The sequence below is a fragment of the Eubalaena glacialis genome, chromosome 4, assembly GCF_028564815.1.
Source record: "Eubalaena glacialis isolate mEubGla1 chromosome 4, mEubGla1.1.hap2.+ XY, whole genome shotgun sequence".
Lineage (NCBI taxonomy): Eukaryota > Metazoa > Chordata > Mammalia > Artiodactyla > Balaenidae > Eubalaena > Eubalaena glacialis.
In genome coordinates, this window is record NC_083719.1 from 46,337,981 (window position 1) to 46,354,251 (window position 16,271).

At 37.9% G+C, this 16,271-nt stretch overlaps 1 protein-coding gene across 9 annotated transcripts in view; it reads right to left on the reverse strand.

Annotated features, from left to right (window-relative positions):
- PDE4D (phosphodiesterase 4D) overlaps window positions 1-16,271 on the reverse strand; it is a 721,935-nt gene that overhangs the window by 215,306 nt on the left and 490,358 nt on the right. For all 9 annotated transcript variants that reach the window (XM_061189275.1, XM_061189273.1, XM_061189277.1 and 6 more), the window contains exon 2: window positions 9,981-10,172. In XM_061189275.1, the coding sequence (XP_061045258.1) occupies window positions 9,981-10,172 (192 nt within the window). The remainder of the gene's footprint in view (window positions 1-9,980; window positions 10,173-16,271) is intronic.

Sequence of the window (16,271 nt, forward strand, 5' to 3'; positions counted from 1 at the left end):
ATAGAAAGCCCAGAGATAAACTCACGCACCTATGGTCACCTAATCTATGACAAAGGAGGCAAGAATATACAATGGAGAAAAGACAGCCCCTTCAACAAGTGGTGCTGGGAAAACTGGACAGCTACATGTAAAAGAATGAAATTACAACACTCCCTAACACCATACACAAAAATAAACTCAAAATGGATCGAAGACCTAAATGTAAGGCTGGGCACTATAAAACTCTTAGAGGAAAATAGAGGCAGAACACTCTTTGACATACATCGCAGCAAGATCTTTTATGATCCACCACCCAGGGTAATGAAAATTAAAACAAAAATAAACAAATGGGATCTAATTAAACTTAAAAGCTTTTGCATGGCAAAGGAAACCATAAACAAAACAAAAAGACAACCCTCAGAATGGGAGAAAATGTTTGCAAACGAAGCTGCTGACAAGGGATTAATCTCCAAAATATACAAACAGCTCATGCAGCTCTTTTTCTGCTTCTAACTCCTCTACTTCCATTGACAGGTTGTAGGAGTTAAGGTCTTACATATGTATAGACATAACTATCCAGTAGTCAATGACAACAAATTTTCCTTCATCCAAGATTAAGAAAACCCTGAAGTCTCAAGACAATGAATGGGAAGCTGACACAAAGCTTGAGAGAAACCGCAATAGGCAGATGGAATAATTGGGGATATTTCTTCAGTGAATCTCACCTCAACCATGCCACAAAGTGCCAAGAATCTGATAGCAAAGCCCAGTGTTTGATATTCTTGACTTGTCTTTTTCTGAAGAAAAACCACAGGCATGGTTGAAGACTCTCTTTCTTCATATTTGTAATAGCATATCTTTAAATTTTCATCTTGCAGGGATTTAGTGAGGATGATTTACTAACAATCCCTGGTATATCTTATCTCAAGAAGCACATCACATAAATGTTCCAGTAGTGTGATTATTTTTCCTTATATGGCTCATACAACTGTACAAGAGACACTGAGAAAAATTCACTAAGGATCTAAGACTGTCAAACAAAATCAATAGCTAAAGTGATTGATGTGTCAGTGGAAACAGGGATTTACATAGGAATATCAATATTGACTGGGTAAATGTCCTTTTCTATCTGGGTAAGTATCTAGAATTTTTTTTTTAATGACAGGAATGCATGATCCAAACACAATTTTTGTCTTGTTGTCATGGGTCTATGGTGTCTTCAAATGATACCCAGACATGGAGTAGGTACTGTCAATATTTGCTGAATGAGTGAAAGCATGACACTCTCATTCAAAAATGCAGCCAATTAATACACTTATTTAGAATGTGGTAGAAGACACAGATTACCTCCATTGGAAATCAGCTTTCTCCTTTCTCCTGACCTATCACCATCCGCTCCATTCCCACCACCCACTATCAAGATTTAAAGTTCAGAAAATTTTCATTTTATAACACTAGAACATGGTTTTGACTTTAGTCTTCTTTAGTACATGGAGGAAAGAGCGTTGGGATAAAAAAGCAAGTGAGAGTCCCAGGCACAGTATCTATAACTGACAGAACTAGATCCTCTTGTGCAATGGCCATTTGTCCATTACAAGAAGCAGGAAGAGCTCATAATTTTCAACTTGGTTCATTCATCTAGGGTCACACTGCACTGAGAGCACTATGCAGGTTACTGTGCTTTTTTCATTGAAGATGGTTTTCAAATGTTCCTAATTTTAGTTGCGTAGTTAATTTTATTCATACTTTGCTCTTAGAGATTATGTTCTTTGTATACACTGCATAATAAGCCAGCTCTTCCTTGACCAAGGTTGATATGAGTTTGCTCTCTAGCAGGGATTTGATCTCATAAAATTATGGAGTAATCACTTTTATTATTAAGCTACCATTCTCCCACATTTTTTTAAAAAGTAGATGTTACCCTGTGTAAAGTATTAAGTCTGAGGTAAAAGCATAACTGCATAGTGAATCATTTACAAGTTTAAATAGTTTATCTTCACAGTGCCTTTTTTCCTAAAGTTAAAGGAGTTGAGGAACACTCAGGTGACTATTTTTCTGTTTTTTTTCTTTTTTCACAATTAAAACTAGAGTCCAAACACTGAGGAGCATACTGGGTATGAAGGAAATTCAGAAAAGAAAATTGGATGCTAAATATTAGGGCAAACTCTCCTAAAGACATAATAGCATTTTAGTAACCTTAGCATGAAAATAATGAATTACTGGTAAGTTTTGTCAATCTCAATTTCTTTTTCCCTCTGCCTTAAGAACTTTTCATAACATATTTATCTCTTCATGTCCCCTAAGACCTCAGGATATATCACTTTGGCAGTGATAAGCAAGGGATATTAGAACACATAATTTGTTGTTTTAAAAGACCGGAGCATAGCGCAATGATACTAAACAAATGCTGTGGTAATGCATTAAAATGGACTATTTTTACCTTGTGTCATTAACAAACATGGTCATTCAAAATGTCAGAATATTAGAGCTTCCTTTTTATGATTTTTTAAGTATGAGATTAGAAATATAAAATGTGTATTCAGCTGCTATTTTTAATTCCTTAATTCAAAAATTGAATAAGCATGTTTACCTAATTTATAAGCATTATTTTACCATTTATGGACCTCCTGTTTTTTGAGCTAGAAATAAAACGACCCCAGGGACTGAACAGAGAAGTGGAATTTTTAAAACAACAGAAAGATGAAAAAAGATAGCACAACTAGTAGTAGTACCCTAGTAGCCAATGACCTTAGACTATTCTGTCAATAGACTTCTTGGGATTTAATGGCTAGTGTAAGTTTAGTGTCTGTGTCAATACTTAATAATAATAGTAGTAGTAACTTGCCAACCCTCAAGGAGTGGAAGAAAAATCCTAGTTTATCTGGCTCACTACCAAAATGATATCGCTCTTGATAATAATGAATTATTTGTCTACCTGGGGTCCTAACAGAATTAAGGATAGGATAAATTCTCAATTCTAGAGCTCATCCGGAAGTTCATGGCTTTAAAAATCTGCTGAATTTTTTCTTTCTCTTAACAAAATTTCTCTTCACACAAAGATTTGATTTAGCTCCAATCCTAAAGACACAAACACCCTAATCCAGAGGTTCTCAAACTTTTTCAATTCATGATACTCTTAGCACCTCAGTAGTTTTTTTTACAGCACCCCACCGGCCAAAAGAAATAACTACCAGTGGCAATTCTTAAGAATTTAGTTCAAACGATTTAATAAGGTTTTGCCTCCACAATTGAGCGCTCGTTGAGTCCTGCACAACTTCTCACTCCGGAATGAACTTGGATGTTCTGCCTCCCTCACTTCCTGGTCCACGCTGATTTTTGTGCAGTGCTTGCTCCTTATCACAGCAATTGTCAATAACCCAGTTTTGCAAAGATATGATGTCATGGAAAGAAAAGGAATGATCTAAAGTTGAAACTGGGAACTATTTCAAGCTGTTAGTTCTCCAGGTGACTGACAGATGTTTCTGCGTTTCCCTTGAAAATTTAAAATACCTCTGGCACCCGTATGAGTTCCCTGTGGTGGTCCAGGGTACCTCAGCACATGCCCTGGCCCTAGTTTCATTACTCTTAAACCACTGAGTGAGGGGTGAGGACACTCCCTCAGTTGGGAAAACTCAGGAATTGAGGAAGGAATTATTTGACCACAGCACCTTTCTGTGTTTACATGATGGTAGAGGACTTTCAAATGGCAGATCAAGGTTAGAAAAGAGACAGATGCTCATCACTGCTAATAAGATCTAAAAATATAGTTAGGTGGGGTTACAGACTTTTCATGTAGATCTAGTGAGGACTAGAACCTTTGTAGAGCAACATTTCTTTTTATTTTTATTTTCAGAGATACCTTAGTAAGACTAATGAAGAATAATGTAACCTGTAATAGAATTGATGAATAGGTATATAAGCAATCATTCTTCCTTTTTCAAACTCAGGACTAGAGGCAATACCACCTTCTACCCCATAGTCACAGGAAGAGGCCAGGAACAGCTACAACTGAAAACTCACAAAGGCTCAAGAGGTGGTGAGGGACTTCCTAACCGCTAAAGAAAGGGTAGAAATTTGAGTTGGGGATGGGGGATAGTGTTTCCTAGCTGAAAGAATGCCCACATGGGGCACCCCAAAGCCTTGATAAATGAGGTCCTATACTTCTGTATGGTGACAGGGACTAATTAGCTAGACTGCCAAGTGTGCCCCAGCTTTTTATGGTACATTGGGTCCGCTCACTTCCTCTTCATTGCATTGCCCCTTGCACGCCCTCCCCCGTATGTATCAGTATGTAGATATGAGTAAACAGCAACTTGGATCATCTTTGGATTCTCTGTGTTAGTGTTTATTCAGCAGAAGATGGGGACTAGAGGTCCATTATCCAGATGAATTGAAACGTGTTTTTAACTGATGTGGTTTGACAGGCAGTTTGTGTTCAATAAACTCATAGTTTTATGATTAAATTCTATTTGTTTTGTTACTGATAATTCTCCTGTTAATTTTTCCAGGGACTCGTATCTGTGTATTTGTAAATACAAATAACATATTATTGAATGAAGTGCAGCAACAGAAGTAACTGTTATCCAGAAGTGAAAATAGTTTCAAATGCATTCTGAAGAATTTAAGAGGGGAAAAAAAACTGCACATATTTAATGTAATTATCCATCTATTCTGTAATTTTCTTCATGTTTCTTCATGACAGCACTTGGGCAACCTTCTGTTATCTAGTTGTTTCTACTCTTATAAAATACTTTTTTACTCTTAATGATAGTTTAAGTTTACTTTTCATGTATTTATTTCTTTACTGTACTCATGCTAATCATTAAATTTTTTTCTATTTCTTATTATTCTTAAGAATTAAGTTGCTACTGGGGATTACATTTAACAAACTATGTGACAGCCTTCTGAGCAGAGGCTGCCAGGAACTTCTCTTCTGCCTTGTATAAGCTAATTTTTTTAGATGCTGAGTTTAGCCTAGTTCTATAGACTTGAGTCAGTTGCGTATTTTCCAAGAGTCAGTTGCATATTTTCTTTATTACTTCTCTGACCAATTTGAGCTTGTATCTTCTTTTATTCTTAAACTATAAATGGAAACTAAATTTTCATAGTGCCAAGTCATTCATTTGGTCAATTAGATTTGGTGAACAGGTATTTCTGTTTCTCAGCAGTTTTGCCACAATAGTTCACAGCACTTTATGGCATTTGCAAATAATGTTCTTGTAGAAATGATCGAAATGTGTGTTGTGTTTTTCAAGAAGTTTAAGCTCTCAGGACCTTGGGTCTCTCATCTGTAAAACAGCATAATAATGTCCCTCTGCATAGGACTGTGGAAAATATCAAATGAGATTACAGATGTGAAATACTTAGAAGAATGAAGAGTGATGTACACATGCAACGTATGCTGTGATTATTATTACTACCATTATTAGTCTTATTTTCTTCTTGTGCCTCAGCTATTTAATCAGTATCTATTTATAGAAGATAAGATAATGCCATCCTGTCTTATAGGAGGTAATTATCTTCCTTCTCTCTTTACCAACAAATTAAACAATTATATTTCAACTTAAAGAGCATTTAATGGTTTTCCAAAACACTTCATTCAAATAGATAATCACAAACCTTCATTGCTACTGTTTGTATTTGATTTCTAAGGGATTTTCTCAATAGGAAAGCTTAACTAGAACAGTTAAGTATAAAATCATCAAAAGTGATTAAAATATATAATAATGTCATTCTCCATACAGTGCAGTTGAATTATAGACACCGACCAATCTTCCCAGCATTATCATGAACTAGGTAAGAAAATGGAGGTTTACATATGGCCACATGTGAAGTCAAATGAAGAGAAAGGATAACATTTTATCTGTAGATGGAATGTGTAGTATCAGATTGAAGACTGAAATGGTAGTTATTTATTCTATTCACCTTGCTTCTCATAGAAACTTCATCTCCCTAGTAGAAAGAATGCTTTTCAGGAGTCAGTTAGTGTCAAAGGAAAACCTTATTGCTGCAATATAAATACCCAGGGGGAATGAGAAAGCTGAACATGTCAAGACATTATTTTTCAACAAAATATAGAGTTGCATCACGGTCTAATTAGATTTGTCACTCTTACGTGAGTCCAGTCAGATAAAGGAACTCTTGAATAGGTACAGGGAAAAATGAGGTCATCCTCGTAAGTTTACTTTGGAAAGAAAAGCACTATTTAGGTGTAAAATATTGTAGCCTTTTCATAAAATGCACAGATACACACTGGTATCCAAAAATCAATTTGCTATAATTTTAGAAAATATCAATAGAATACATGACTATGTAAAACAGAGTCTACTAAGTCACCGTGAGTTTGTCCCTGGCCTCTATCAAAAGCCCAGTTATTTCACCTTTGATGAAGTTGGAGGAGATGACTTTCAACCTGGTCATTCATCCATTCAACATTATATATAATTATCTATAGGGCTTTTCAGCATTTTTCTTTTCTACTCACCCCTATTCTGTTCTCTTTCTATAATTGCAGTGTGGCTCTTTTAAGCTTTTTCCCCGTTCTCAAGCTGCCCCATCACTCTTTCCTTTAGTCATCGATGGCTATACTTTCTTTTTCTTCTTTTTTGTTTTAATTGAAGTGTAGTCGATTTACAATGCTGTGCCAATGTCTTCTGTACAGCAAAATGACTCAGTTATCCACATATATACGTTATTTTTTTTAATACTTTCTACTTGCATGAAAAAGTAGAGATCATAAGCCATCAATTCTCTAAACATTTCAGCCATCCATCTCCAAATTTATATCTCCCCCTTTCACTTCTTTTTTTCATTGTTCTAAAGAATGCAGTACTTGTCTCTACTACTTTTTCAAGGTTAGTCCCTTTAGGCTCATGATCATATTTTCATCAGCAGCTACAACTCCATACTTAACCTCTGCGTCCCTCAGCTTAAGAGTTCTGAATTCAAAAAAATTTCCCTTCAACCTAATTCTCCCTCAAGCAGCTTTAGTTTTTCTTTTCCCCTTTAACTTACTAACCTTTTAAAGAGATGCCTGTACTTGCTGATATCTCCATTTTCAATTCACTCCTTCACTAATTCTTCTATTACCCCACTAAGATGCTTCTCCCAGTGGTCATCCCAAACCTAGTCATTACAGAAGGTAATTGGTTCTTCTAATTTCCCCTCACCCTCTGCACTGTTGTTTCTGCTCTCTGTCCTTGTCCTATAATTGTTGTCTTGTTTCTCCTAGAGTTCTGGCCTCAATGTGTAAAAGCCAAATTCATTATGTCATTATGTCGTCCACTCTATTCTGTGTTCCCATGTCAACATCACCATTCATTTACTTGTTCGGGGTCAGAATGTCAACATTCTCTCTGATTCTCCTTGCCCACTGGCTGTCTCCCAACATGCACATGTGCACGTGCACGCACACACATGCACACGTGCGCACGCACACACACACACACCATTCTGTAAGACTATTGCTTCTTGCATCTGGACTAACCTCATCCTACCCCCACTCCCTTGACCTGGGCCTCCATCATATTTAGCCTGCTTTGTTTCTATGAATTTCAACATGATCTATTTCCCTGTAATCACTTCATTCTATGCAATCATTCAACAATAGAGTAATCAGAAGCAATAAAACCAAGAATGCGATCACGTGGTCCCAGCTAAAAACCTGTGGCTCTGAGGTCCCATAGACTGTATTCCAACCTTCTTTTTCTCCTGCCACATTTCCCTACTCACACCAACCAGTCATTCCGTAATTGAGCCATGATTTCCCTCGCCCCACATTATCTAAATGTTGCCCTCTTCGCCTGACTATCCCTGGCTGGCAAACTCTCCTTCTCCTTTTCTCTCATAAATGCCTCAAGGATGGTGCTCACCAGATTTTATTCCAAAGGTCTAAAATGTCAGCCTTTTGCCCTGCCTCTCCCCCTACCCCCATGCAGACGGGGAGCTTTAAACACACCAGAGTTGTTCAGTAAGTATTTTTATTACGTATGAATGAATAAACAAATGTCTTAATTTTCAAACCTAAGAAAATGGGATAAAAATAATATAGAAATAAAGCCAATGGGAAAAGGAATATTCGTTTTGTAGTGAAGGAGAGTGGACGCCATCAGTACAATGAATTAATGATGAATATGTACTAATTGGTGAGTGTGAAGGAACAGTTGAACAGGAAAGTCTAAACTTCCAGAAGGCAATTAGGGGCTATAGATCTGGAGCTCAACTGAGGTTGCAGGGCCAGAGACACTGAGCAGTAAGTCATCTGATGAAGGCTGATAGTTGAACATATATAAAAAAGAGTTTTCTAAAGCAGAGCCCAGAGGGTCAGGGGCTATACTTTGGGGAAATATGTTAAGGGGTGATAAGAGGAGCTGGTGAAGAAGAGGTCTGTGAGCAGTAGGGAAGAGAGCACACAACAGTGATGGCAGCTAGGAGATGAAATGCACCTTGTATTTCCTTTAATAACTGGCACCATGACTTCTGCTTTATGGGTGACCAATAAACATTACTTGAATTAATGGATTTTCAGAGGTCAGTATGAGTCGAAGATAGATTTCAGAATATTAAGGCAACAACAACATATAAGGAAATATAGAGAATAGATGTAGATCTTGGGGTGGGGTTGGAAGGATGGGCAGAGATATGATTATGGAGAAGTTTTATTGCCAAAAAACAACAGATAAAAAAGGAGAGTAGATTGGATAGTTTTTGAAAGATGGTGGAGACCTGTGCATAGAGGTAGGTGATGAGATGCTTTTCCCTGTAGACCACAAGGACAGAAATTAGGACTTACATACTGTCTTTTTCACTAATTATTTGATCTAAAACCTGTCATTTCATAAGATTATTAGTTATCTGAGACAAGAACTCTGTCTTAGAGTTTTCTTCTATCTCCTGCAGTTCTCAAACAAAGACAGTTACACAATGTGAATTTCATAATTCAGAATTTGAATCAAAGTGATTGTACTTTAGTTGCTCATTCCTCGGGAGAAGAGAGTGTTGTCATTTTACAACCATTCATAAATGGCAACCAAGAGCCATAGGTTGGGAAGTGAGTAAAGCATAATTTCATTTCTAGAATCCCATAGAGACCTATTAAGATACCTTGATGATCTGTTAGAATACCAAGAATCACACTAGACCCTTGGGGACCCCATACAGTTCCTCTAAGATGTACTGCAACCTGTGCTGAGTTTTTGAGATGGTGTCATGAGAAGATGGTGATGTTATCAGACAAATGCCTAGATGCAGAGGAGGAAAGTAGACACTAACTCTACACAGAGGCAGAGTGACCACCAATGACAGTGCAGGTATTGAGTGAGAGTTAGATCCTATTTAGAAGCCTCCAGAAACTAGGAAACTAATGAACACTACAGTAAGCACAAGAAAATGAGCTAATGATGGTACATGATCCGCGAATCTGCTTATCAGTTTTAATTACTTTTCAAGCTGTGGCATGTCTAAAATGATATTCAAGTCTGTCTAATGTTTTCTGTACTTGCCTCCAGTGATTAATATTCCAAAAATGTTTAACTTAGGCAAACCTTCACAAAGATTTCAAATGAACTGGCAAACGAGGGCTAACATCTGCACAGTACGTCAATGGAGATACATTCAAAGGGCTATACGTGCTAATATCACAGGGACTTGCAAACTGAGTTTAAAGCCTGTCAAAATATTCGAAAATATTCACATGGTTGGGTAGCTAAACTCAGGTCCTACATGAATATAAGCTAAAGTTTTAAGTGTAAATGTCTCCATTGCAAATTTAATTCTCTCTTTTCCCAGACAATGTATTCTCTGGGAAAATAAATGTTTCTTAACAAATGTGACAGATTCAATCTACCATTTATCTTCAACTTGTATAATTTTAGCCACCATCCTTTTTAAATTAGAGAATGATGCAGTTGAACAAATATCATTGGTTTTATCAACTCTAGAGGGATATTTACTTGATTTTTCTCTAAGCACGCCCTCTTCTCTTTGCTCCCCCTCACACTTACATGTCACTGGCAATGGAGGAGTTCCGGGACATAGACTTTGGTGAGAGGTCATAATCGCTGTCAGATCGATACAGAAAGGACTCCCGGCGTTGACTGTGGACAAAGTTTGCTTGGAGAATTAGCCCAGATCCCGGGCTGGTCATGGGATCCAAGGGACTCCGTCCAGAAGATGTGCCATTGTCCACATCGAAGCTGTCAATTAAGGAGAAAGAATGACATTGCTGTGAATTGTATGTTAATAGTTTAGTAAAGGGAGACTTCAGTTTAGGAACTGACAATAGGAAAACTTACAGTTGATTCCTGCTGTCAAAAAATGGTAATACCAAAATACACAAAAGAAAAAAAACACACTGACTTCATATACTTGTCTTCCAACACTTTTGAGTACCTCTGTTAACTGACCAAATACAAAATATATAGGTCTCTCTGAACTCAATTTCAGTTTAAAAGGAGCCATTCTGCAAACACTAGCTCTCCTAAGTACAGAATTCCTTTTACATAGTAATTCACTAACTATTTGGGTTCAGTTCAACAAGTGCCCATTACCTGCCTAATATCCTTGATTCCCCAAACCTGGGCTTCTCCACTCCCACTTACACCTACCCAATCACTAATCTCTATTGTGGCCACTTCCCTCCATCCCCACTGCCAGAATATTAAGTTCAGGATTCCGTCAACTGTCACCTACATTATTATAAGAGCCTTTAGATTAGTCTCTTGAATCCACTTTCCACCTTGTATGATTCTTCTTAAAATGTAAACCTGACTGTGTAATTCATCAGTTCAAAACCTTTCAGTGGCTCACTGTTGTCCTCAAGATAAGGTTCACATGAACCCTTTTCCCAACCTCGATATGCAACACTCTTCCATCGGGAACTTCATACTCCCCTTATGTTGAACCACCACCTACTTGTATCAGGCTCTCACCACCTAACCTTTTGCTCCCCAATTTCTCAACACTCCAATCTCCTGCCTAATTGTTATTTATCCTTGAGGACTTAGCCTTCATCTGAAATGCTGCCCTGATACCCCAGAGCTTCATGAGATGCCCTTTCTCTGTGTTCCCAAGACTCTTGCCCACTCCCCACTGATAGCGTTTACAATGAGCTGGAAATAATTACCACTTGATCTCCATTCCTAGACTGTGAGCTCTCTGAGAATGGAGATTCTGGGTGTTCTAAGCACTTCATGGTGGCACTTCAGAAAATTTTTACTAAGTGGCTTGAATTAATGATCGAATGAATGAAAGGCATGATGCTTGGCAATACAGATTTTAGAGTCTGGGGGAAAAAAAGAACCATACATGCCATTCTTAACATCACAGTCTTTATAATCTAGATAAGCTTTCTACAAAGAGCTTTTCTAGCCTAACCAGTAGTAAAATAAAGTCAACTCTCATGTGTTCTTATAAGAGGAGGGTGACAGCTCAGGAGAGCTCAGCAAGTATGTGGTTTTAAAAATTGTTGAATGAATAAGTAAACAAATGAATTCAAGTTCAGTTGTTAACAACATTTTCCCCATTAGAACCTTTATCCAAACTATTAACCAGCTAATTTTAAAATATTCTTTTACTTTTTCTACTGGAGTTATTAATAAATAGTGTTATGACCCAAAGATTGGAGGCCAAACTGGAAGAATTATCCAGGGGCTTGATGTTTCATGAATCACCTATGAATCTATGACCAAAGTAGAACATTGACTCCAAATCAATCCGTCTAGTAGAAAAGAAAAGGAAAAACTCATAATCTAGCTTAGCCAGTCATAAACATGTTTTTCAATTTAAAATTTTCTTAGAATTTTGCCACTTTACAAATATATTCATTTGGTCTTTAAAGGACATTGAGAGATTATCTACTTGAACAGATTCATTTTACAGACAAGGATACCAGCTCCTAGAAAGGTTAATTGACCAAAGTTACTGAGCTACCTGGATTTAATTATCTACTATTCCTGAAGTTCTCCCAGCTGTAATGCATAATCCTGTAAACCACAAACGTGTGTTAGCAACTGTGACACCCAAACAGGGACATCTGTTTCATGCGGACAGACACTTCATGCATCTGGGACTTTAACAATCCTGAGGAAGGCCAAAGGGAAGGGATCTCTAATTAAAGAGACTTATTCAGGATCTCTGGCAGGCTCTCTTGGATATGCTTAACTTAATAAGCATTTATTAAGTACCTACCATAAGCACATTGAGGCACAAAAATAAAGGAGATGAGATTAATCCAAGCTGGGATATCTGAGAAATCTTCATGGAAAAGTAGTATTTAAAGAGGGCTTTTGAAGGCATTCAGTATACAGTTGAAACACATAAAAGACCTCTGCATAGGGAGAGGATAGGGGTGATTTCTGCTCTAAGGAGATAGTCATGGCCGCTCTTCAGCATGAGGAGGTCTTAATGTGAACACATAAAAAATGTTTATGTTGATTCCCCTTCAATATCAAAATGTTCTTACTGTTTTAAAAAATAAAATATGGTATCCTTTTCATGTTATGCTGAAACAGAAATATAGGAGATATAGGAGTACGATTTTTGGCTTAGTTTTTCTCAGTTCAATTGAGGAAATACCAATATTACCCCCAAATCAGAAATTTGCATTTTTTTATTATTATAATCTTTCCAATTAAATTAAGCAAGTCTTGACTTAACAAAAAAAATTATCCACTATCAGTTTTGGAACAAATAATGATAAGTATCTTAAAATATTTAACATTTTTTGTGGTAGTATTACCTATTAAAACCAAACATTTATTAGTAGGTCATAAAATGCTTGATATGGGAGTATATGGGCTTTGATACTTTTCTTTGCAGGTTGTAATATAACAATTTGTCCACTGGATGGAGATCATTTTCTTGAGGAAAATCTATTGTAAATAAAGGCCAAAACTATCTATTTCTTAAAGACTCATGAAAACAACCTCTTAAATATTATCTAAAAAATAAAACCTCAAAATTTACAGGAAGTGATTACCAAATATTGATGAAAATATATTAGCCTAAGAAATATTAGTATTAGCTTTACAAACAGATTGAGAATGATCTAAAAAATGGCCACTGATTTGTTATTAGACATTTACGCTTACTTAAAAAAATGAGCTCTTTTGTTCAAATATTAGAACTAAGGATCTTCTCTTGGGAGAGATTAGGTTGGGAACACATCAAGGCAGTACTTCATTCAGTGGATAGTAAATTAACTGAGACTTTATTTAGCCCGAAAATATGGATGGCTTCAAATAAGCTGCTCATTTTTGAAACATAACTTTATAAACAGTCAATGTCATGGTATTATTACAAGACAAGAAGATGATGAGGGGTAACCCTAACCTTAGATGTTGGTACCAAAGAGATCAGTTGTGAATTTGCCAAAAACATTCTTTGGCAAACACTTTGATATAATGAATCCTCTTTTGACTCACTGCCAATTAGATGAAGCCCAAGTATAAGCTTAGCAGAAGTTTGGGAAAGTAAGTATAGATTTGGGGAGAGTAAGAATGTCTGAGTCTAATGATGATGGTGAGAATAATTAATCATAATGATGATAATAATGATAATAAAGCATTTGGAACACTCCAAGTGCTAGGAATTGTGCTGTGTGCTTTATGTACGTTATCTCATTGAATCCCCACAATAACCCTTTGAAGTAGCCACTATATTTTCTATTTGACCAATGAGGAATCTGAGGCATAAAGAAGTGGCTCTATGTTAAGTCACATGTTCAAGGCCATACAGTTTGTAAGTGGGTTTTAAACTCAAACTGTCTGATTCCAGAGCCTGGGAGAATGGCCCCTGGTTTCTGTCTCTATTGCAAAGCCTCCCCTTATTCATTATAAAAATAGAGAAACATCTCTTAGCTTCCTCACCAGGACAGAACTTCAAATGTTAACATTCTGAACAATTTATGGATCAGGTTTGCCAAGGCTAATTCTGGGACTTGGTCTTTATATGACCCCAAATTTTGGAATTTTCCAAATCCTCTGTTTTTCCAGTTTTGAATACAACAGTAAGGTGCAAAAGAGTCTCTGTTGAAACCCTTTTGGTGGGTTTCCTTACAGAGTTTCAGAGTTCATTTGGAATAAGGAGGGATGGTGAGTCTGCAAATGAAACTAAGCGAGATGCTCCATTGTCCCACATGTTTGCTGTCCTTAATGCAGTTCAATGATGTACATGTTCCCTGACAGAGCTGGCTTTTACCAAGAAGGCATTAGAGGAAAAGCAGCAATACAGCTGTGCATGGTCCCCAGTGGGGGGCGGTAAAGAGTAATGGCCCCGCCAGCCTGTTGCAATTAGAACTACTGAAGGCTGTGTGCATCTAGCACTACTCAGGACCATTCACTCCACTCAGGACCCTTTAAAAACCAGAGAAAACAAGCAAACTGACCAACCAACCAAACTGCTCCCCAGCTCTCTACACTGTTCCAAATCAGTAGAATTACTGGACTACCTGTCATGATCCACCTTCCATTCAGCCTCCTCCACTGCTCCCACACTTTGTGTCTACTGACCTTGTAATCATCTGTCCGCTTAGGATCATTTCTCATTTTTTTGGCCTGATGCTAGACTCTGCTTCTCTGGCTTACACATTTGGCATCTCTTCTTGCCCATGATGTGGACTCTGTCCTGAGCCGTGGTCCTGCTATTCTCCTGGGTGAACAGCTCATGTCATGTCACCTGGCCATCAGGACCTTACACTCAACATTGACCCCCAGTGTGGAGCCTGATGAAGGTGAGACACATGAGGACTCCAGTGGAGCAGCTGCGGGAAGCCCTGATCAACAGAGGTCCCATTATCAAAGCATCTGTGAAGAGCTCCCACGGGGAAGACCCTGGAGAGAACGAGCAGCTGCTGAACGCTGGAGGGGACCCTGGAAGGCTCTATTCACGTCAGGAGCATCTGAGAGCCGCTTCCGTTGCTGTGTATTAACAATAGTGCATTGACAACAGAGATCTTCCCGTTGTGAGATGGGGAGATACCAAAAATATTCCAAAGACATTCACTTGGGAATTAGAAAACGTGGTCTAAATTTCATATCTTGGTTCTGCCATCTTCTAGTTGCATGCTCTTGGGCAGTTACTGTACCGTTCTAAGCCCCCATTTGCTGATAAGGATGATTACAGTATCTAGCTCTAGGGCAATTATAAGGCCCTATATAATATTTGGAAAGCATTTAGCACACTGCCTGGCAGCTAGCACATTCCATATACTTAGCAGCTATTGTTATTTTTACTATTATTACCCCTTTTCTTTGAGGGAGACTTTCCATCCAGATTGTTCCTGAGCACACTGCCTTGGGAAGAACCTACAGGGAGAGATGCGAGAGAGAGGGAACTGAGGGCTGGTCAGCCAAACCACCAGAATCAACCTTGGCAATCAATGAGGTGACAGGTGCTGGAGCCGGATTGCTCTTATGGTTTGAGCTGCTTTTACAACTTAGTTGCTGTCTCCACTCCACTCCATCATTCCAGTGTGATAACATCCGGGGAGAGAGTAGAGACTGTTGATTTTTCTCTAGATATTCCTCACCGAGGAGAAAGAACAATTTCCTGCTAGGAACATGGAAGGCATGGAGATCCCAGCAACCTGGGTGGGGCTCCGGCGGAATAGAATGGGCAGAAACAGTCCTGACCTCAGGCCTCCAGCCACTGGGTCTAGCTTGGTACCTGTACTTGAGACACAATGACAGTGCTGTTTATTCTCCAATACCTGACTCTTCTGTGTATATGGTAGCCCATGCTGTTGGCTGTATGATGGAATCCATTTTGGTGCTTTACCACTCAGGACGAGGGGGATGGTTCGCCCTCAAGCTTAATGAAGTGTAAGCAGAGTTGGAAAATGATTTCAAAAATATTTTTTCTCTCTAGAATAAGTATTTTACCATTGTTATCAATACCACGAGGCTATGAAACCTGTTTCTAAACAACGCCAGTGATATTTAACATTCAAGGTTTTCCTGCAAGATCAAATACCTTCTCTGGAGTAAAGAAAATAAATACTGCTTCTTCCAATTCCCCATTTTACTATTTACTTTGTTTAGATTATCTATAGAGATGAGACTGTAGAAAAATGCATTTTACAGTGATATGCATAAATGACGATTTTTTCCAATCAATCCCAAAACTGCATCTCAAATTTGAATAGGACACCGTGAGAGGGCATGGTATTTAGCACATTAGTGGATTATAGAGGTAAGTGACAGTGTGCATGTTATCTTGCATAATACATATATTTGCATGGAGAATGTAATTTTACCCTTTGTTTTCACAGATGGTTTTTATAAACAAAAGCCTGG